This window comes from Fusarium oxysporum, chromosome 15 (genome assembly GCF_000149955.1).
Source record: "Fusarium oxysporum f. sp. lycopersici 4287 chromosome 15, whole genome shotgun sequence".
NCBI lineage: Eukaryota > Fungi > Ascomycota > Sordariomycetes > Hypocreales > Nectriaceae > Fusarium > Fusarium oxysporum.
Window position 1 is genome coordinate 1,958,985 of NC_031000.1, and position 21,391 is coordinate 1,980,375.

The 21,391-nt window shown below is 50.5% G+C and overlaps 6 protein-coding genes across 6 annotated transcripts; 5 read left to right on the top strand and 1 right to left on the bottom strand.

Annotated features, from left to right (window-relative positions):
* Positions 1-1,027: 1,027 nt before the first annotated feature.
* Positions 1,028-2,260, top strand: FOXG_15536 (uncharacterized protein; the record flags this gene model as incomplete). Its single annotated transcript, XM_018395635.1, has 5 exons — positions 1,028-1,111; positions 1,181-1,351; positions 1,673-1,943; positions 2,079-2,190; positions 2,251-2,260. The coding sequence occupies 5 exons, from the start codon at positions 1,028-1,030 to the stop codon at positions 2,258-2,260; spliced, it is 648 nt and encodes a 215-aa protein (XP_018255833.1).
* A 3,074-nt stretch (positions 2,261-5,334) lies between these two features.
* FOXG_15537 (uncharacterized protein) lies at positions 5,335-5,791 on the top strand (the record flags this gene model as incomplete). The annotated part of the gene is made up of 2 exons (XM_018395636.1): positions 5,335-5,426; positions 5,548-5,791. The coding sequence occupies 2 exons, from the start codon at positions 5,335-5,337 to the stop codon at positions 5,789-5,791; spliced, it is 336 nt and encodes a 111-aa protein (XP_018255834.1).
* Positions 5,792-7,272: 1,481 nt separating this feature from the next.
* On the top strand, positions 7,273-9,967 carry FOXG_15538 (uncharacterized protein). The gene is made up of 2 exons (XM_018395637.1): positions 7,273-7,475; positions 7,574-9,967. Exons 1-2 carry the CDS (start codon positions 7,341-7,343, stop codon positions 9,872-9,874), a joined length of 2,436 nt encoding a protein of 811 aa, XP_018255835.1. The 5' UTR covers positions 7,273-7,340; the 3' UTR covers positions 9,875-9,967.
* Positions 9,968-12,136: 2,169 nt separating this feature from the next.
* Positions 12,137-12,253, top strand: FOXG_22050 (uncharacterized protein; the record flags this gene model as incomplete). Its single annotated transcript, XM_018402432.1, has 1 exon — positions 12,137-12,253. One exon carries the CDS (start codon positions 12,137-12,139, stop codon positions 12,251-12,253), a length of 117 nt encoding a protein of 38 aa, XP_018255836.1.
* Positions 12,254-13,938: 1,685 nt separating this feature from the next.
* On the top strand, positions 13,939-16,151 carry FOXG_15539 (uncharacterized protein; the record flags this gene model as incomplete). Its single annotated transcript, XM_018395638.1, has 5 exons — positions 13,939-14,362; positions 14,393-14,712; positions 14,765-15,121; positions 15,184-15,839; positions 15,905-16,151. The coding sequence occupies 5 exons, from the start codon at positions 13,939-13,941 to the stop codon at positions 16,149-16,151; spliced, it is 2,004 nt and encodes a 667-aa protein (XP_018255837.1).
* Positions 16,152-18,249: 2,098 nt separating this feature from the next.
* On the bottom strand, positions 18,250-19,470 carry FOXG_15540 (uncharacterized protein; the record flags this gene model as incomplete). Its single annotated transcript, XM_018395639.1, has 3 exons — positions 18,250-18,435; positions 18,484-18,798; positions 18,850-19,470. The coding sequence occupies 3 exons, from the start codon at positions 19,468-19,470 to the stop codon at positions 18,250-18,252; spliced, it is 1,122 nt and encodes a 373-aa protein (XP_018255838.1).
* Positions 19,471-21,391: the final 1,921 nt, after the last annotated feature.

Below are 21,391 nucleotides of genomic sequence, written 5' to 3' on the forward strand. Positions count from 1 at the left end.
TGCCTAGCTTGCAAGGGCTTCAGGCAGGGGCAGCCTCGACCCTTTAAAAAAGGAAGGCAAAAGGAAGCTATTTACAGCCGATATCAGGAAATGCATCAATTACGCGAACCCGATACGACTGTAAAGTATGCAAAGTGGCAATTTGTAACAATGAGATCTGCCAGTACTTCTACTACACGCAAATTTAGGTGTGTGCAGAAGTACCTTTTGTTTCGTTCATTTTGATTGGATCTACATCCCTGTCGGTACCCCGCTGCAGTCTTGTGCTGCTCAAAGAGATAGGAAGGCATTGACGGAAGGTACTGCTCTTTCTTCTTCAAATTAAGTGTAAAGTTGCAGGGTGGAAATGAGGCATGTAAGTGGTGGGTGGGACGATTCCAGACTTTTGGCCTGTCATTTTAATAACCGAGCTAATGCAGGCATGTTGAAGCGCTACCCTCAACTCGACCAAACTGTTAAGTAAAAAGGGTTGATTGTGTTGTTGTTGTTAGTTCTAAATTACATGTATCCGAGAGGAGCACAGCTCCTTACATAGTATCCACATCCCAGCCACCAGCAGATCGGACCACCTTAGTCACACGGTCTCAACACAAACTACTGGAACATCCCGTATCCCCCGCTATCACTACACTTGCTTTATTGGAACATTCGAAAAGACGTTTGTGGCAGTTGCGCCTCAACATGGATCTTGACTCGATCAATCCCAATACTAATCCCGCTCGCAGAGGCCCGAGCACAGCCGTGGCGCAACAGACGATGCCCTCACCAATAGCACCCATGGATCGAGTCAGTTCCCAAATTCCCCGCGTTCCTTAGCTGTGCATCCGGGATCCATACGTGCCGTGTCCCGCTAGAGAAGGGGGACGACACAAGCTAGACGCGCAGATCAGGAGCCCACTTATGTCGCTAGATGTCCGCGTCCTGGAAATGTAACCTTCCCTAGCGATGTCATCCCTCCCATGCCGCTCTTCACTATTTTCTCACTCTGTGGTGTGATCTTCAGTGATTTACATCAGCCAGCAGCACCATGTTGTCGCAGTCTCGTGACATCGAGAGTGCCAAACGCGATGAGGCGGGACCCAAGTACAGCGCTGAGTCCATGCTGGTAATTGTATGCCTCTATCTCCAAAGCTTCAATCGGTGAATAGATTGATGTGCTGATGCTAACGATACCATCTAGGTCTGTGCTACCCTGGCGCTGTGCAATGCCGTCGAACTTCTGACGCTTATCTTTATGACCTTCAAGCGATGCGCAGGTCTCTATTTCTGGAGCATTCTTCTGGCGTCGTTTGGCGTCCTTCCTTACTGCGCGGGCTGGTTGATTGTCTACTTCGATATTACCCACGACTATGTGGGTATGATCATCGATAGCATCGGCTGGGTCCTACTAGTCTCTGGTTAATCCGTGGTCCTGTATTCGCGGCTCCATCTGGTCGTTACCGATGCCAAGGTACTGCGGGCGGTACTCATCATGATTATCGTCAATGGCGTCGTATGGGTAAGATCTGGACCTTGAGTAGTTCTTCTTTACAGCTACTAACTAAACCTCAAGCATATAAGTATAACAGTCGTCCTATTCGGATCGCCCTATAGCCCACACGAGAGCCGACGCGGATTCAACGCTGTCTTTAATGTTCTGGAGAAAGTCCAGATGACGTGTTTCTGCATGCAGGAACTTATCATTTCCGGTATATATATCTGGAAGACGATTAACATTCTCAAGACAGCACTCGGCAATACGCGACGTATCCTATGGCAGTTGTTCGCCATCAACTTGATCATAGTCATCATGGACTTCACTCTTCTCATCATCGAATACGAGAACTTCTACGTTTGGGAGCAGGGCATCAAGGTAGTAACATGCTCGATCAAGCTCAAGCTGGAGTTTGCCGTCCTTGGTGAGCTCATCGACTTCATCTGCCATCGCGGCGGAACCCAGTCAGGTTCGAACCGGGATTATCGAAATACTAGTGCTTTTGTAGAACTTTCTGCTGTCCGAAAGGATGACAATAAGGACTCATGCAACAAGACATATCCAGTGCGTCGTAAAGACACTGAAACAAACAAAGTGATCGTAGCTTCGAACACGGTGCCAGACGATGCTGCGAGTGACGAGATTCGTGTCGTAACCAGGGTTGATGTCGAGAGTTTATCCACCTTTCCAAGGGATGATCAAAGCACTGATGAACTGTACGATCACACTATTGCAAAATCCACTGAAATTGAATGATATATGGTATACATATGTAGATTGGTATAATAGTAATTAATTACATCAGACACGAAGAAACAGTATCGGCCGTGGTACATACATGCCTTGCTTTATAGACAGCTCAGCTACTTTTAGGCTTGTCGAGTTTTGGCGATTCGTTGTCAAAGTGCAAAAGAGTGTATTGTGCCCAGTATTCTATCTCGTTCCATTGCCAGTGTTACTCAACCCCTAAGTGGTTCTGCTCTCACATGTACTCCATCTCCATGGTGTATCTATCGCAATCCACGCTTCACCCGCTAACTCCTGTATTTACCCCGCAACCCCCCGCATTCCACTTTCACTTGAAAGAGGCTTCTCAATACAGAACCTCCAAGCAAATTTCAAGTCAAAGCGGTGATCTAGCCCTTTGATTGGTTGATATCTTTACCTTCTTTTCTTCATGAGTTTCGAGTTCAACCTTATTTGAGGGATCTGAACGCGTCGACGCGCGCATGACGTGTATCATGGTTATCTATCTAACTTTCAAGGGAATTTGCGCTTTGTAGAGTTGAAAGAATTCATCATAGCACCGTATCTCTTTAAGCGGCACAAGACTGCAATGCCGTCACAACAGGGGGACCAGACCAATCAAAATGAGCTAATTAGCTGATATAGGCCAGCTTGTACTCTCATTGCTATGGAAGGTTAATAGCCAATTAGACTAGCTGGATTAGATAGCTATACCGCAATAGAGATAGACCAGTTACAGAGGAATAACAGCCTTTTCAGAGCTGCCCCTGGCAGATTCTTTGTAGCCTTCTTGTACGTGGGGTCAAGTGGGGCGAGTGACCTGTAGCAGCCTTGTGCCGCTCAAAGACATAACTTCTCTCTTGATGCCCCGCCTTATTACCGTTTATATGATCATCGTCACTCCTCGATTACGCTAGCTTCATTACCGTTCAGGAGGTTGCGTATTTCTTCTTTGATATGCTCTTTATACCTCAACTATCGCCAAGTCAACCCGGCCTTTCGAACATGCGTCCGTACCACAATGAAGATGAACCGATCACATGCGCGAAACCCCAATATCACATGTTATGTGCACGCTCTATCTTGCGAACCTATTTCTTTCTTGCCTCTTCCCCGCCGGACCTTTCCCCCGGACCGGGAAGCCCGTCGGCCGTTAAAGTTAAACCTCTCCACTTCAGACGCCTAACTCTCTTTAGATTCCCTTGGGCAGCGTTAAGGCGTACCTATCCCCATAATAGCTAAACAGTACTTCAATCTCGCAAATTGTGCTCTTGACTAGGTATCTTATTAAGTCTCTTTTTGTCATTGGCTTATTATTGGCCAAGGTACGCCCATAAGCCTTAGTACTGTCCAAGGATAGGAGCACATTATGGCGAGAAATGGATACTTGAACGCGGCTGCTGGCCAATAATATGGCCAGGGCCAACTGTTCGGAATACGTTTGTCCGGGGCATTGGAAAGACTGATGAACTCGTCGATTGTAGTGGAGTCGCAGAGAATTTCCGGCGCGACGACACTTTCGCTGGAATGAGTAAAAGGCGGGCTTTGCCGTCCGTATCAACATACCTTGACTAACTACCTTCCCATCGTTGGCTGCTGTCTAGCACTACTGTCGAAATATATATTCTAGCCACCTCTAGGGCGACCCTCGTACGGCTACCCCAGAGGTGATCCAGTGGGGACGACCCGTGCCAGTTCGAGTGAAAGCATCGCGTCCTCGATGAACAGAGTCGATAACACTAACACCAAAGCTCTTAAATGAATGCTAAATGCCTTCTGGTACCCCCGTAGCTTGTATTTAACTCAACAATTTCGGCCATTGCAGTCTCATACGGAGGGCGGCTATTATAGGCACGAGCTACAGCCTTCCTCTTCTGGACGCAGATGGAAGACAAATCAGCTAGGCAACCCAAGTAACGGTCGAAAGGTTGCAATTGAAATTGTGGGATCTCTTTCTAAACCCCTGCCAGCAGCGTTACGTTAAATATTGCACAGAAGTTGACGAGGGGACTCATAGCGCCACAGAGGCTGGACCGCTTTGACTTTTTAGAGGGAGCAGGTGGAGGCCAAAGCGCGAGAAAACGAAAGTTTACGCTATGTTTCAGAGAGCTGGTAGCTCACTGGGAGTCACCAAAGCAACGAGAGCATGAAATCATCAGTCAATTAGCACCGTTCTACCAATGCCGATAGCTTTTCGGGCCCCCAGGTTCGAAGCCTTGTCAAATGACGGTCAGGACAGAGAACTTGATAAGAAATAGTGACTATTAAATCTCGGGCTGACATTGAGATTAGCCCATATTACATAGTGCCTAGCTGTGTCCGGTTGCGATCTAAGCGCGACGATGCGAATGAGCGTTTGACACCTCTAAGCCTGGCATCGATTCATGTGAAACAACGTGCTCCCAAGGCCGTGCATTGAACATGACCATCCGTAGTTATTGTTAGGTCATGTTCTCAGTCTAACCGGTGATATTAACCTCTCAGGTGACTCGTCGTGTGAATACCACGGTGTTTACCTGGAGCTTCCTGTATCGACTTGATGCCAATTCATCCTGGTGTCCTCTGTGTCCCGGGAGGGGCTTCTTGCTAGGTTGTTGCAATGCAGCGTACCGATAGAGCGATTGCAGAGGTTGCTGCACAGCCAGGACCAGCCTTGTCGCTAGGACTATGACGAGGTGTGCGACAAGGGTAACTGATATGAAAGGGAATTCTTTTTCCAGGGGAACCCCATGCTTGTTGACGCTTGTTTCAATTTCCTTTTTTGATGCGGTCGTGGCCCACTGCATCACTGTCACTTCCAGGTCAGAGTAAAAGTCAACTCATCAGGCTGGGCTGGAACGGTGCGCCGGAGGTATGAGGCCAAAATACCGCCGTTGTCTTGCACCGCCACACGAAAACGGGGGCGTGTGTCTTGCCAATCATCCCCACTGGGGTCTGGTGAGGCGCTCACCATGTCCTGTGGGTAGAGGAACTCCCACACTCCCCTTCTCCCAGTCCTGATGGTGCCCTGTATCTTGCGTCCTGGGCTGCTTCACTCAGATTACCTTACACTCGGCAGCACAAATATCAGACCGGCCAGGAATACAAGAGGCACAGCGACCTCCTTCTTCCCCATGAAGAAGTCATTGATCATTCTCACCATCGACTCATCAAGAACCTGTTTAGGCACTCGCCATCTCCACTTTCCAGCTTGTGCTTCCTTGCAGTACGTCTCGCGCCAATCAACTCTCATACAACTACTATCACTACTGCTCGATCTTACTCAACACTACCAAACCCCACGAGCTGTGCCAATCCTACTCGGATCTCTTCACAACTATTTGAAGCTACTCAAGCTACACCACACCACAATCAACATGCCTGCTCAGCGACCTTCGCAACTCCCTCCTTGCCCCGGCCCGCCTCCTAGCCGCCCTCTGCCTCCACTGCCCAAGCAAGGCTAAGCAGATGGACAACCCCAGCGGCGGTCGAATGACAGACTTCTTTCGTCGGCTCGACCTCTGGAAATCATCGGCTTTAGTCTCCGCCTCTTACAACAACATGACTCTTGGCTTTGACCAGTTCCAGTAGGTGCAGCAACCTCTCGTCCTTGGTTGCACAGGCAATGGACAAGGTTCGCTCTGGTCTAGCCAGGCCTTCGCGATGGCGCGCGTGCGCATATGCACATGCGAGTCCCGCAACTCCAACACAACCCGAACTCGTTTCCGCATGCACCTCATTAATCACAACCATATTGGGTTCTTGTGAGCTGACCTTGACTCGGTCAGTCATCTGCTAATAGAATCGCCCCCTCATCTCATCTATTCGGCCGTCGAATCAATCTACCTGCCTCTACCGGATCTTCACAAAACCGTTCTGGGCCGCTCAGCCAACCCAGGCGCTCACGACCCGGCCACATGACCGACCTCTTATAGCCACACACTTCTTTCGTCCTTTTTGGTTGTACCGACCGGACTTTTTCAACTTCACTTCTTTGCGTGCACCTTCCATCACAAGCGCATCACCGTTTCAATACCCCTTGTCACCATCTAATCACGTTGACTTTAATCCCACTTTTCCCCTTCTCTACTTCATTTCATCACTATTCGGGAGGAATTTGTTCCACGGGTTTGAGGAGCTGTATAGATAGAGAGGCATTATCACAGCGTCTTACAAATACACCGCAAAGTCTGCTGCGTTAGCAGTCTTCTTTTGCATTGCACTGTGTCACGTGTACGTCGGACGGAATCCGGGCCTCTCCGCCAGGCGACTCGGTGGAAGGACAGACCCTGCTTACCTCCAAGTCGGCACTCTGTATTACTCGCGTAGAGATCCGTTTCATAGGGACGCTCGGATGTTACCTTATCTGGGCTCTGCTTGACAAACCATAGATCTTCAACGGGTATTCGCAATGCCCACGGATCCAGGCATCAGCGATCAGGCTTGCAAACAAATAAATCAAATTAGATTGGCGGCCCAATTTGATTTGATTTGGATACTAAAATTGGCGATTTGATTCGATTTGGATCAATTCGGATATCTGGATAACCCCACTTTTCTCTCAAGACGATATGCATTGAGCGGCTCCTATGAGACCCGCTTTGAGACGCCTTCTGAGCCGTGACCATCTGCCCAGCGAGGCTGAATATCCGCTCTAGCTCGGATGGCATAGCCGGAATTGAAAAGAGATCAATCGCCATTCGCGGCAGATCGCGACGCGTTACTAGTTGGCAAGCGCTGGGCTTCAAACTTAAGTGGGGGTCAAGGAGGTCCAGCGCAATCGAGAGAAAGGGCACTATGGAATATGCGGCAAGACTGGACATAACGCCAGAACTTGTGAAATAGTGGCTGATGTATCTGGAGGGGAGTATAGTAATTAGTTTCAATTGATTAGATGATTTGTTGTGTTTTTATTGCGCTTGTAACCTTGGAGGTTAAGATTTTTGATCGGCATGCTTATCGATGGTGCCCGCAATTACGTCGTAATTCGCTCAGACCACGTGACGACTTATCCCCCGCAAAAAGCGGCCCGTGAAATCGTGTGCGCGGCGCCTGATAAGTGCATTTGATAAGTTCCCCGCAACTTATCAGGCCCCAGACAGGAAACAAACACCACGTAGAAAGGCCTTGATCGACCGAGATGGCCGCAGACGACTCGTACACGGCCGCAGACGAGCGTGCCCGTGCCGCCCGGAGGGCGGGCCTTCAGGCGAAGAAGGACGAACAGCCGGCGAACACGGCACGGAGTTATGCTGCGAAGCAGCGGGAGTGGAAGGCGCGTTCCCCCGGCCGCCGCCCTCTCTTTTCCCCTTTGCCCTTGTCTCTTTTTTTTACGTAGAGTCCCATGGGCGGCTAACAGACGAGGACTTATAGGCCTGGTGCCGTACGCCTCGGGCTGCGGCAGACGGCTCACTTTATAGCTGGCCCGACGGCGAGCTCGTAACCCCAGACAAGCTAGCAGCCTGGCTCAAAGAGGATATCCTCTTACGACGCGTTGCCCCGCCGCAAAAGAAACCACGGGCACGGGGTAAGGGCAAGGGCAAAGGAAAGGCTGTAAAGTTACGGCGGCAGCTCGAACAGGAGCAGCTCGAGGCCGCGGCCCTGGCAGAGGCCGAAAGCCTAGCCGAAGCCCTAGAGGTCCCCCTGGCCGAGGCCGCCGAGCTGCTTGCGGACGACCGCGAGGGCTACGTGCCACCCACGGCCCTTGCGCCGGCTGCAGCAGACCTTGCCGAAGGATCTTTGCTTACGAGGGGCACTATCGACGCCTATATCGCGGCCGTTATCGAGCTCTGGCGGCTCCAGGTAGCCCACGGCAACGCAAACACGGAAAACCCCAGGGGCGCCGCCGTACGAGGCTTCCTTGAGCAACGCGGCTGGCAGCGGGGGAAGCACGACCGCGCCTCCTTTAAAGACCGCGGGACTGACGGGATCCAGGCCAGCTATTCACCCGACGAATGGCTCCGGGTCCAGGATCTCCTTCTCAGCGGGGCCGCATACATGCCGCAAAACCTCCGTACGCGAGTTGACCTCCTGTTCGGCCACTACTACCTCTTACGGGGGGAAAACCGCCGTAAGATGGAGCTTGCAGACCTGTCTCTACTCGACTATCCGTCTTCAGAAGGCCCGACCCCCTGTGGCTGCCTCGTTACCCTTTTGCGAGACGGTAAGCTAAACAAGACGGCAAAGAAAGAGTTCATGGGTGCCCTCCGGCACAAGGACCCCTTGTTCTGTACGCAAGGGGCCTTAGCACAGCTCTTCTTCTGGCGCTGGCACGTCGCCGGCGAGCCGTCCCCGTCCTTCCGGCGCCGCCAGGACTGGTATCGGATCAAGGTTCTTGTCGGACGGGACCGCGAGCAGGAGCTCTCGTACCCGACGCAGCTACAAGAGACCTGGCGTATCTTCGGTGCTGCTGGCCTTATGGCGTCAAAGAAGACGCACCTCCCGCGCAGGGTAGGCGCCCAGGACGCGGAGACCCACGGCACGTCGCTCGCCCAGATCTCGCAGGCCGGCCGCTGGAACCAGAGCGTGCTCTGCCAGGCCTATCTTACGCATCTACCGCGCCAGTTCATGCGTATTGTCGCCGGCTTCTCGGCATCACCCGGGGACTACTTCCTCGCGCGTGCGGCCCACGAGCCTCCGTATGTCTTACAAAAGCAGCTCTGGCCGTGGATCGAGGAGTGGGAGCCTCGCTTTGAGGCTCGCGCGCGCCGGCAATGCTGGGCAGAAGGTGGCCTCGACGACGACGACCTAGCCGCCGACGGCTTCCTTAAGCTTATGCGGCGCCTGCGCATAGTACTGTTACAGGACCTGGCTGTATTGCAGCCTCGCTATCCGTCGCTACCCTTCTTCGCCTACGCCCCTTTTAACGGGCCCGAATGGGATGAGTTCGCCGTCGCCGTTCGCTCTGACGCGGTAGGGGCTACGGAGCCGTTAAGCCTGCTCGTACAACGCGCGCTGCCAGAGCTTAGCGGTGTGTTAGAGAGCACACGCGAGGCCGTCTTACAGAATAGCCAGCGGCTGGCCATCCGGCTAGAGGCTCGGCTAGAAGGAATTCAGGGCGGCCTCGATGCCCTCCTCCAAGGCAAGGTCCCTGTCACCTTTACCGGCCACTTTGGAGCCGGGCCAGCAGTGTCACTGGCGCCGGCGCCGGCGCCGTCGACAGCCCCTAACTTGAACTTCAATACGGCTCCGGCTCCGGCTCCGGCTCCAGAGCCTCCAGTACCAGGTATGCCCGTCGTTGCAGCCTTGGCCAAGGTCTTTACAGTGCGGGATGTCTGGAAGGAATGGGAGGAAGGGATTGCAGGTCAGCCGGCCATACGGGTGCTAGAAGAGACGTGGGGAAGCCGCTGGCGCCCGGGGAACGGGATCAGGGTGCAGTTCTGTCGCCGGAAGGTGATCTGGGACGAGCTCTTGGCCCGCACGGCGTCCGGCAAGAGCGAGGAGGAGGCAGTTGCAGAGCTAGAGCTCTTACGCGCTGGCCGGAGCTTGAACCGGCTCGTCGACGAGCTCAAACAGCGCCGCCGGCGGGGCCGGGGCCAGGGCCGGATACGGGTACAGGTAGGGACCCCCGTGCCCGATGACCCAGGCCCGGGACCAAGGCCGACTCGGGGCCAGGGCCATCGGGGGCGCTGGGCTCGGCTAGGGAGGAGGCGGACCGCCCCTCGTCGACGGTAAGCTGGCCGTCAGGTAGGATCTTTATATATTTATAGCAGTAACTAGTCCGTATCTATCTATCTATCTAGAAGGTGTGTTTTTTTATTAATTCTTTTTTTTTTTTTTTTTTTTTTTTTTTTTGAATATTAAGGAGCAGCAGGATCAGCGCATTGCTATGTCGTAGTCCTTGCAGCGAAGCCTGGCCCCCCAGCCGCTGCACACGCAAATATCTCAGCGCCCGCTCGTCTATACAGCGTCGCTCTTGAACCAAACGGACCGCCAGAGCGTAGCAGTCCTCCAGCCCTGGAATTGCATCGATTTGGCTCCTAACCGTCGAGATATTCGCGTGCGCGGCGCCGGGCACTTATCAGATGGTAGTTGTGTAATCACATACGATTTCCCGAAATTACTCCGCAAAACGACCCCACGATAAGTTCTGCTTATCAAACACGTTAATAGATAAATAAGTAGAAGAAAAGCGCTATGAGCCCGCCTGCTACTAGAGCGAGGTACTAAACTGTCTGTATATTGCTGAAAGTGGCAATTGATTCTGTGACGATGGACACGACTCGGTACGACTATGGCATTTTTATTTTATTTTTTATTTATTCAATTTTAATTACACGCCTCAACTAGCGCCAGGGAGCAGATTGCTGTGCATGATATCGGCAGATTGAACATAGGCATAAGAGGCCGAGCTTCATCGGCCGCTTAGAAAGTAGGAAGCAGTTCAAATTAATCATCTCTTCTGCCCCAACCCCATGTTGCACACCTCACCGAACAAATAGGAGGCTGAGCGGCGTCTACTTGGACATCTGTCTGACCAACCGTGGCCGGAAGCCCGGCGAGGACATGGAGGTCTCACTGAATAGGAATTCATTTTCGATATCCCTTTGAGTGCCACAGCCCTTCAGGAAGGCCACTCGCCCCACTTTGCTTAATCATAAGGTTAGTACGTGCGGGGCACCGGAAGTTCGTAAGATATTTGCCAAGTCTGTAAGGTAGCTCTTTGTAACAATCAAAACTGCTGGGACTTTTACCATCATACAAATTAGTATGTAGGGAGAAGTACCGTTAGTTTTTTTTATTTTAATTGGTCCTATGCCCCTGTCGTGACCCCTCTGAAGGGCTGTGGCACTCAAAGGGATAAGAGTTCTCGCTGATGCCGGCTTTGACATTGCCACGGTAGCATGGACTGGTTCATCGGTCTCCGGATTACATTGGTTGCACAAGGCGCAGTAGGGATGGAGGAGTCGCTTTCCCGCGCAGTGATGTTGCTTCTAGCAGCTTTGGTTATGCATTTTTATAACATCTACAACAGCCTGGCAACGCTCATACATTGATTCTAATAGTTTAAAAAAGAATGCATCATCAAGAGGATGCCAAGCTTCCTTGACTGCAGTTCGCAACCGGTCATAAGATTGATCATCCGGGAAGTGTTTCTCAATATTATCCGTCATCTCGTTCCACACGATCGCAATAGGGTTCAAATCCGGCGAGAAGGACAGCCATTCACTAGCTTGATGCCTCGATCTTCGAACTCGGCGAAGAGTCCCAAGTTGTCATCCTTTGACCCTTTACCAATTAGAATTATCTCGGACCGGAGACGTGCACAAAAATGACGCGTAATTATTCCTCGTTGCACCAAATGTCATTATGAATCTTGCGGAAGTCGTCATCATTTCATGCAAAGCGGGCTAACTTCTCCAGGGTTGTTGCGCCATGGTTACATCGGGAGCAGGCCATGACCTACATCAGACCAGCGAGAGAAGGCCTGTCTGGAGAACACCGCCGTGGAGATGGTCGATTCAGTTGTTCACATGCGTGACGTTGAAGCTACGCCACTCGCCACAAGGTGAGGGCTACCGGAAATAGTTTCGCCTCAGCATCCTTGCACTGAACATCGACGAAGACCGCCAGGGGTCCTTCTTATAAAAATAACGAGTCACCGCGGACCCTCCAATGCCTCATCATATCCACTGAATAGGGTGAAGAATTGACAATAAGGACAACATAAAGAGTAACGAAATGGCGCACAAACTACATTCTTCAATCAACTCGACAATGCAGGGCGATGACAATGTCTGGACTCAAAGGTCGCCTGTACCGTTCTTTGTGGCATTTAGCGGCGCCATTGTTTTATCCTTCATGATGTAGGCGATTCCTACCTAATTCTTTGCTTTTCACGTCTGTGCTAAGGAACAAAAGTGTCTCGTGAAAGTGAGAAGACGTCATCGCCAAGCTCAGAGGAATGTCATGGCTGCAAAACCGAAATCGAAGGATATGATATCCCTGCAGGCGCTGAACGATGCAAGTCCATCCCAGAAGTACGAGGTAAGAGACTTAGGGAGGCAGGCAACCGGGGCTTCAACGTATGCCAGCTCAGCTGAAGTCTGGTGAGCAGTTTCAAGTTAAAGTGATAATTTTCTCTACCCATGTTGATATCAGTGTTAGTGCAATCTGCCTCGAAGTGCTCGTGGATCGGGACGATGTCCGACGGTTGCAATGTCAACATGTGTTCCATTCGAGTTGCATCGACTCTTGGTTTCAGAACCGCCACGTTGACTGCCCGTTATGCAAGTCGGTTTTTATTTTGAACAGGCAAGATGATTTAAGGCTAGAGTGTGTTAGGTAAAAGAGCTTAGAGGTGGGGTTGGGGAACTGTGTTAAAGCCTAGTAAATATTGGCTAAGTAACTAGACACGAATATGGCTTGACTGGCTGTGAGATGTGTTATATCGCAAGTATCTAATAAGGACCATGCAAATTACGGATTGGTTCAGCGACGCCTACTGCTGCATGTGGATCATTGGTCCTCACATCTGTTTACGCTGGTTCAACTAGAGGATAGCAAAGAAGAGTGGAATGCTGCATTGTTTCGCCTTCTCTACGCATCTAAGGTGCGTCATTGCCAAAGGAAATGCCGTGTAGTCTGCAGTCAGTGCATAATTCTATGTGGTAACTCTTCGAGAGGATGATGGGAGCAATATCGAGTCAGTTACAGGAGGCAGTCAGGGAGATTAGCTTTAGCTTAGACATTGTTTGTTCCTCTATACTGCTTGCGGAAGGTCTGCAACGGTAGGGTGGTCTGGTGAAGCCACCCGCGTCGTCAGCTCGAATTGACTTGCCAGATTTCTCGGTTGGCGGAGAAGAGCAAAGGCGGAGGGTGAAGGAAGCATAATGTCGTTGGATTTCATCGGGTTAGGCGTCGATCAGTAAGGAACGGCACGCGTCGAGGAGAGGTAAATAGACTGGCACCGATGCGGTTTGATGTTATGGGGGGGCGAGAGACGTGAAAGTTAAGAAGCTACCTTCTCTTTAACCAATTTGAAGGCACTGCTCGGGGTAGCACACTAATGAAAGACCTGAGTAGTAACTCTGATTGGCCAGATTCGCTCACCAGGCCCTGACGCCTAGCAGGTTCCGGGTAAGCTGCAAGGACGCCCGACAGCGTGGCAGATTCGAGCTTTCATCATATATCATGTATCAAATATATCAAATGGCATTTCAAATCCAGAGGTTTGGATTTGTTTGATTTGAAATAAGATTTTGGCATATTTGATTGATTTGTTTGGCAGTTTGTTTGATTGCATTTGATCTGTGGGCAGCGCTGTTCTTGGCGAGGCAAGCCGAGTTTCATCTCAGCGAAACGCCATTGCCAAAGCCAAAGCTTACTCCCGTTCGCATCGCATGATGTGTTTTTACTGAAGTGGCTTGAGCTAGAGGCTGCACCGACCTCGAGACATGCGGACATAAATCATGTCGAATTCGGCATTACCAGCCCCCGGCCCCCCTTTTGCAAAGTTAGCCCATGCGAGGCTCACCTGGCAGCCAATGTCGTTGGGCTTGAATGACGAAGTTGCTGGTTGAGAACTTGGAGGCCAGCCAGGGTTCCCCAATGTGCCGCCGCCGGTCGGTGCTAATGGAGGGTGCCACAAGGCAAGCTCCTGATCAGTAATTCGTTTTAATACCCATCGCTAGGGCTGCGCATCCGAGCTGCATTTCTTCCAACCAAACCAAGCCCTTAATCCCTTTCTTTGCACGACGCGCCATGGTCAGCCCGGTCGTTCCAGCTCAGCAGCCAACATGGCTGGGGAAACGGGCCCCATCACGGCATCACTACCGGTCGACATGACCATCGCCGGCTTCTTCGCGATCGCGTGCTACAACTGTGTCGAGATCCTCATCTCGCTGCTCAACCGCTTCAGGCGCCACGACGGCTTGTACTTCTGGAGCATCGTTGTCGCGACGCTAGGAATTGTGCTGCACTCGATAGTCGTTCTGCTGCGTTACTACAGCCTTGGACCGAATTTTCTACTCGCGGCTTTAACGTGCGTCGGATGGTATGGCATGGTCACTGGACAATCTGTTGTTCTTTATTCGAGGCTGCATCTCATTGTCTCGGATAGGGCAAAGATGCGGTGGGTGCTGGTTATGATCATCACGGATTTCTTCATCCTGCACGTTCCGGTTACGGTCCTGTTTCTTGGTAGCAACACGCGGCAGTCGAGTCGGTTTCTGCCAGCATTCAACCTTTAAGAGCGCATTCAGCTCGCATGCTTCTCCATCCAAGAGACCATCATCTCCGGCCTTTATATCTGGGAAGCATCTCGCGGTCTCAAACCCATCTTCGCCATCAGAAGGACGACGGAGCGCAAAGTCATTCGACACCTTATCATTGTCAATATTCTGGTCGTGCTCCTTGACGTCAGCCTCATTATCACTCAGTACCTGGATCAATTTCAGATTGCGACCACATACAAGCCTGTGGTTTACAGCATCAAGCTAAAGATGGAATTCGTCGTTCTGAATAAGCTGTTGCTTCTTGTGCGGCATCGGGAATGCAACTGTATGCAGGTTGTAGATGAACCTGGGAACGGTTTACCCCGACCGTCGTACCTCAATATGACAGAATGTCGGACGAATGAACAAGCTCCTGCGGGATTCAACGACACAGGGATCCAGCTACATCAACTCTGAAGTACTACTCTTTGACAGCCTGTTCGAGAACTTCTCCGCTCTCTGGAGATTGTTTCAAGACATGCTCCAAGATGAGCATGCTGGTGAAGTATTTATCCTTATTGATGCCCTGGACGAGTGCGAAAGATCCATGCGCAAGGCTCTGCTCCGTTATATGAGAAAACTGTTTCAAGCATCCTCAAAACCAACAGAACACTTCAAGTTTCTGCTAACCTGCCGGCTTGAGATAAGAGACATTGAATATGAGCTAGCCGGAATTGGCGTATTTTTGAGGATGGACTCGAGCGAAGTTAATGCCGGTCTTCCGATTACATAAACCTCAAGGGTGAGGATCTAGCGCAGAGGAAATAGTATAGCCAAAGTCTGAAAGAAGATGTCAAAAAGGCTCTAAAGAGTCGAGCCAGAGGCACCTTCCTCTGGTTGTCTTTGATGGTCAATGAGCTTGAGAGCACACCGAATTATGAGGTTGCAGATAAACTCAAGGATCTTCCCGAGGGGCTTGACGAAACTTACACCAGGATTTTGGACGACAGCATTCCGAAGAAGAGGCGGGAGGACGCTCGATTTCTCTTACCCAGCATTGTCGCTGCGTGGCGACCCCTGACCAAAAAGGAGCTAGCGGCCTCATTCGCGTTTTGGAAGACTGGATCAGTAGTGGGTGATCATGATCTTCATGATTACATGGACATATGTGTGTCGTGCAGCTCTATCATCTATCTTGACGTTGCTAGTAATAACGACGAGACTACAGCCAACTTCTGCCACCAATCTGTCAAAGATTTTCTACTGAAAAACCACAGTGGCTTAAGTGGACCGTGGTACCAAACGTCCTCGGATGGCGCGAACCTTCACATGTTCCAGATGTGCTGGCGTTACTTGAGCAATGATATGTTCTTTCACGGCAGACTAGTCATCAGTCGCCGGAATAACATGCTGCTCAAAACACCGACGGAGGATCTGCAAACCCACTTGTACCGGTATTCATTCTTGGAATATGCATCCAGCGAGTGAGCGGACACGCAATAGCAAGTTATCCAGCTATATTAAAGGTCTTACAAATCGATACCGTCAGAATTCCAACATTACGCGACGCTTGGTTACTACGGACGGCTAAAAAAGGTGACGAGCAAGAGGCCATCGTCACGTTGCTAGTTCCCACCGAAGGCATCGATGTGAACTCGAAGGATGAGGATAGAAGGACGCCGCTACTATGGGTCTCCGAAAACGACCACAAGGACATCGTCAAGCTGCTGCTTGCAAGGGCAAGTGCGAATACGGAAGATACTATTGGTCGACACCATTCTCATTCGCTGCCATGAACGGATATGATACCGTCGCAATGGCAATACTTAGCCATAAAGCCATTGATGTCGACCAAAAAGGTCATTATGGTTCAACACTGTTATCAATAGCTGTACGAAATTGTCTCACACAGATAGTCAAAGTGCTGCTGGCTACTGGACAAGTGAACTTTGACACTCAGGATTGTTTCGGAGGGACTTTATGGTAGAGGGCTAGAAGATATGGAAATACCAACATTAAACAAGCACTATATGGCTACGCAGAGAAGAGAAGCATAGCAGTTTGTCAAAACGACGAATCTACTGCCATGAGTCTGATATCTCATGACGAGACATCCAGCCGGTGCGTTGTTTGCACTTTGACCATTCCGGAAAACGAGGTTATATACAAATGCAGAGTTTGCTACGGTGGGGATTTTGACATTTGTTCGGATTGTTATATGATTGGTGGGCGTTGTTTGGGAGACGATCATGAGTTGGCTCGAGGGAAAGACAAGGAGGAATGGGTTAGCCTCCTTAGAAATTCGGCGCGCCCTGTGGATTCCCATAGTGGCCGGCTAGCCCAATCCGGTAAGTCATTTGGTGTTTATGTTTGATATGTTCTATCTTCCCTTCTCAGCTTAGTCTTCCCGTCGCCATCGCAAACTTGTATAAATGTAGGTATGTATGTATGTACGTATGTACGTATGTATATTTTGCGTCCGGGGGGCCTTCGGCCCCGAAATGTCCCCTATTGGGGCACAGGATGTGCTGAGCTAAGGAGGTCTATCTACTACGAAATGCTATTGGCTGTGGGAGGACCAGTGCTTCGCGACACGAAATTAAGATTCCCGTCAGAATGCAATTTCTGCACATTTTACAGTTTTGACAATAAATTTGAGGACTTATCTCTATCATTCCTAATATTATCATTTGATCATTTGGTTACCTGTTTCATGAAGAAAACCCCATCTTAATTGGACTTGAACTTCCCGTGGAAATCAGGTTTCAGTTGGAAGGCTAGGCATTTTACCTACCTGTGTACGACTTCTTCTTGGTGTGTTGTTTGCACCTTCAAAATATCTTTTCACCCAGCACTCCTGCGCAATGTAAACAACAGCACCAAAAACCCCGATAAGAAGGGCCAGTCGCGATCTCTTGTAGATAATGCGCGTCTTTGCGGCTACACCAGCAGGATTGGCGGCGCTCAATTTCGGCAGTAGGGCCAGCACAACGTTTTGTTTACCCACACGGCCACTGTCAACTTGCTTTGTCCTCTCCTCCCAATTTTGTGGTCTTCGCTAAGTGGCTCCAGAACCCATCGAAGACGACGGAAACGGCGTCGTGCACCAGCGGTAGAGTGGATATAAGTGCAATCTCAGAATCGTCGTATTGTGAAGTTCGTGGGGCACTCACGCCTGTGTTTGTATGTTGGTCTCAGCAGGTGGTCCAAAATACCTCGTGTACAGCGTTGGGGCCTTCACAAATATCGTATCTGTCGCGAACAGTCAATCTATTTAGGCTTGATATGTGGCAAAGAGGTAATTGGCATAGTAACTAACTGGTGAAGAGCTTCCCTGCGTCGTATCGATCGTTGTGATTGCTGGTAGCTAAGCTCGAGGTGCAGAGGGAGCTGTTGGCAGAATCTAAAGGCACTAACAAAAAGGAATAGGCCCACCAGTAGTTATCAACAGGCATGGTTCCTGGCATCGCTTCACTGATGTGAGGCTCAGGATGATCTTTCGTCTGAGCCGAAACCGTCCTTCTCCCCGGTCAAAACGGTAAATAAATCAGACCCAATGATGCATAGTTAGGAACAAGTCAATTAATGATAAAAATGCTGCGGATCTACCAACTAAATCCTAAGTATACATGGTGTATGTAGTAAAGCCTTTGTACAGAGAACGACCTACGTCGATGGTACGAAAAATCAGGCATTAGTAAACGTCGAGGTTGTGTGCTGAGAGGATTGCGGTATTAGCAAGGTGTACCTCGAGTACCTAGCAAATATGCACCGGAAAGTGGCCTAGGATGGTTTATTTATGGCAGAGGATTTTGAGACTTTCTGCACCGTAGTTGACAAATGATGCAGCATGGCCGCTCATGGGCTCAGGCTTTGCTGCACCGAGTGCGAGCCTTATGGCCGATGTGCTTCTCCAGGTTTCGGGCCGATCGAACTTGCTTTGAGTTGACGCTTCCTTTTCAGTTTGGTATAGTGCAGGCCACATGCATTGCATAGTGTCCTCGCCCCATCAGGTCCGCGGCGCCATTCAGGCGTGTCAATTCGGCTGCATTTATGGCATCTGCCAGGGCGGGCCGTACGCTACCAACATGTCAGTTTTGCGCTTTCCCCTTTTATAACCAAACTTACGGCTCGTTGCTTCTTGATTTCCGTCATGCCAAATGAAGGTTGCATAGCATTGGCAGAAATGGGCGCATGGTTCTCCTCCTTGTAAAGACACTTCATCTTCACTCCTTTATGAGTTCGCTCGTTCTGTATCGATATTTGCACCAAGTCCTTCACATGTTCCAGAGAACGCTTGATGAGCTCCATGTTACTGAGCATATCGCTGAGTTCCGATTCTGTCGGCAATCTTTCCGGGATAAGGTGAGTCCCGTGCTGCTCACGAGCAATTCGATTGCACGCTTCGGCACAGTGAAGAATGGTGCGGGATGAGGAACTAATCTAGCGGTAGTTAGTGTTACCGATCTCGCATCTCAGCTTATTTCAATTCACTAGACTCAAAGAATCTTGGTAGCTCCAGCTCCCAACTTGCCCATTAACTGGAGCGTCATATATGGCTGGAGGAGCATAATCGTGCCTGGGAGGGGTCGGATACGCGGGTAGAGGCATTTGGCGGCCAAGACGTAGTTGTCGGGGCTGATAGGTAACCGGAGCTGGAGGGGGGGGTGGCGGAGGTGGGTGCGCATACATTCCGCTGAGAGGAGGATGAGGCTCCGGTGTCTTCTGCCGCTCGGGGTGGTGATGCTGGAAAGGAATCTCCGCCTTGGCTGAGAGGCTCTGGCTGCTGTCAGAGGCAGGAAAAAGTGACGACAGGCTGGTGAAAGGTGGCCTAGGAGGATCCGAGAAGACAGGAAGAGCATGCTGTCGGAGAGGGAAGGATGAAGCCGGGAGTAGCTGCTGCAAAAATGGTTGCTTCTCGGTCTTGTGTAATGGTTGACGAACAAGTGCGAAAGGAGGGGAAAGGCAGAAACCAGTCTGGATGCTCGAAGGAGGTCTAAAAGTATAAGGGCCTGGCTCGGTGCCTTGAATTACCTCTGAGATGGAGGGCAGCGATTGACGGTTCGGAGACTCATGGCAGTCGTCCTGCTTTCGGGGTTCAATAGAAAATACCATGCTGGAGATGCTAGCACCGCACGAGGGATGAGGATAGCCCGAGAAGAAAACGGTTGAGTTTGATAGTGAGTGGCCGATGTAGTGAGAGTTGCCGTGGCCGTGGTGGGAGGTTGCCCGATACGGTCTCTTGAGAGGACCCCTTGAGATGGACGAGTGGTATCGATGATGCTGAGAACGGTATGGTTGGGAAAGACGGATTGCTCAGAGATAGTAGCAAAATGGCCGCTCTCTGAGCGAACTGATTGTTACCATGGGGCAGGACAGACAAAATCAAGAGAGGATGCTATAGCAGCTCTTATACTGGGATTCAGATGGATTTCACTGCCTGGCAGAGACAGTCGCTTTCATAGCGGGTCCGTCAACTACCGATCTGGCCTAGTTAGACCCTGGATGGGGTCCCATGCAAGGCGAAGGTGGGGTCCGCGGAAATATCAATAGGCGAGGAAGCAAATAAACACATACTTAAGGCGGCACAAGCCTCCAAGGCGGTCACGACAGGGGTATGGGATCAATCAGAGTAGGAGTCATGCCGTTACAGAAGAGTGACTCCGAATTTGATTCTATTGTGACTATCAAATCTTGTAACTCTTATGTACGTGGGGTCAAGTTGGTAATGTGACCTCTTGGAGGTTTGTGCCGCCTAAAGGGATAAGCAGCCTCCCAGAGCCCAGTCTACAATGGATTGTGCTGCAATAAGCATGAGGCTTTCACCTAGATTATTTCATGAATCAGATGTCCACAGCATCAGTGTCCCCCGCTTGTTGACTATGCTACAGAGTATCCGTACAATTCTCTCGCTTACCCTGATCGTCTTCCCTGGATGAGATCAAGCTCGAGATTGAGTAATTATTGTTGTTGTGGCGGAGGGGGGAGGTCAATGCGCATCTAGTTCCAGCCCCGTGTCCCCGAAGCTAGTTGTCACGCGCTAGCACGGTCGTAAGACTTACATGCATTATGCATTCCCAATTGGGCTAAGGCCCATGGTGCTAGCTGTCGGGGAAATCGAGGGTCATGAATTTGATCATTTCGTGCAGGCGGCTGTGAACTCCCTTGCCTAATGACATTCCAACAGTTTCTGCTCGATTTTTCCCTTTGAATTCCTAGGCAAATTAGGAACCCGAGCCATACACACTTTTGAAGGTGAGAGCCTCTCCCAGGTTAGGGTCCTTGAGTTGCTCGTAACGGGGGTATTCCAGCTATGAGCTGCGCCATTTTTGAGGAGATATGCAACCCATCTTTCACTATAAACAACTCATTTTTGAATAAGACAAATAGACACAAAAAGGCGGAATAGCTCGAGTGGTGTTAGGGACAATATGTTGATGTGAAAATTGCGTTTTTCTACGTTCAAAGGCACCAACTCGTGCCCGCAGCTCTCATCCGCCGGAAGATCTGGCGGGCAGCTCGATTTGGGGTCTCAAAGCTCTCGCCACTGTAGGCACTAGGTGACTGCGTTCCTTGAAGGATTGATTCCATGTCATTGATCAAATTGAACAGAATTTGTATGGGGATTTTGTTGAAAATGCTTCATAAAATCTTCAATCCGGGACTTGCACCTCTCGCACTGAGAATGATTGCATAAGGCAAGTGGGGTGAGTGATTTTCCCAAAGGCTATGCCGACTGAAGTGATAGTTGGAAACATCACAACTCTAACCAGAGAGTCGGAGAAGATGGCCGCCCGGTAACTGCAGTGGTGAATAAAAAACTACTTTCATACCATAGACGAGAACACAAAGCTAAACTCCCATCATGCAAGGGTCAAGTGGGACGGTGGCAAAAACTCCGCCGGCCAAAACCTCCTAGCCATTGACTATTGGACTGGCTGGTATGCATACTCTCATTTACGCTCTGGGTCGCTCAAGTTTAGAGGAGTGGTGGGGTATGAGGACATAAGGTCAAGTGTGAAACAGGCCGGGAGGC

Excerpts from the sequence above, each read along its gene's own strand:
- FOXG_15538 (XM_018395637.1), top strand. The coding sequence starts at position 7,341 with ATGGCCGCAGACGACTCGTACACGGCCGCAGACGAGCGTGCCCGTGCC. Across the intron at positions 7,476-7,573 it reads CGAAGCAGCGGGAGTGGAAG|GCCTGGTGCCGTACGCCTCG; the intron begins GCGCGTTCCCCC and ends GAGGACTTATAG.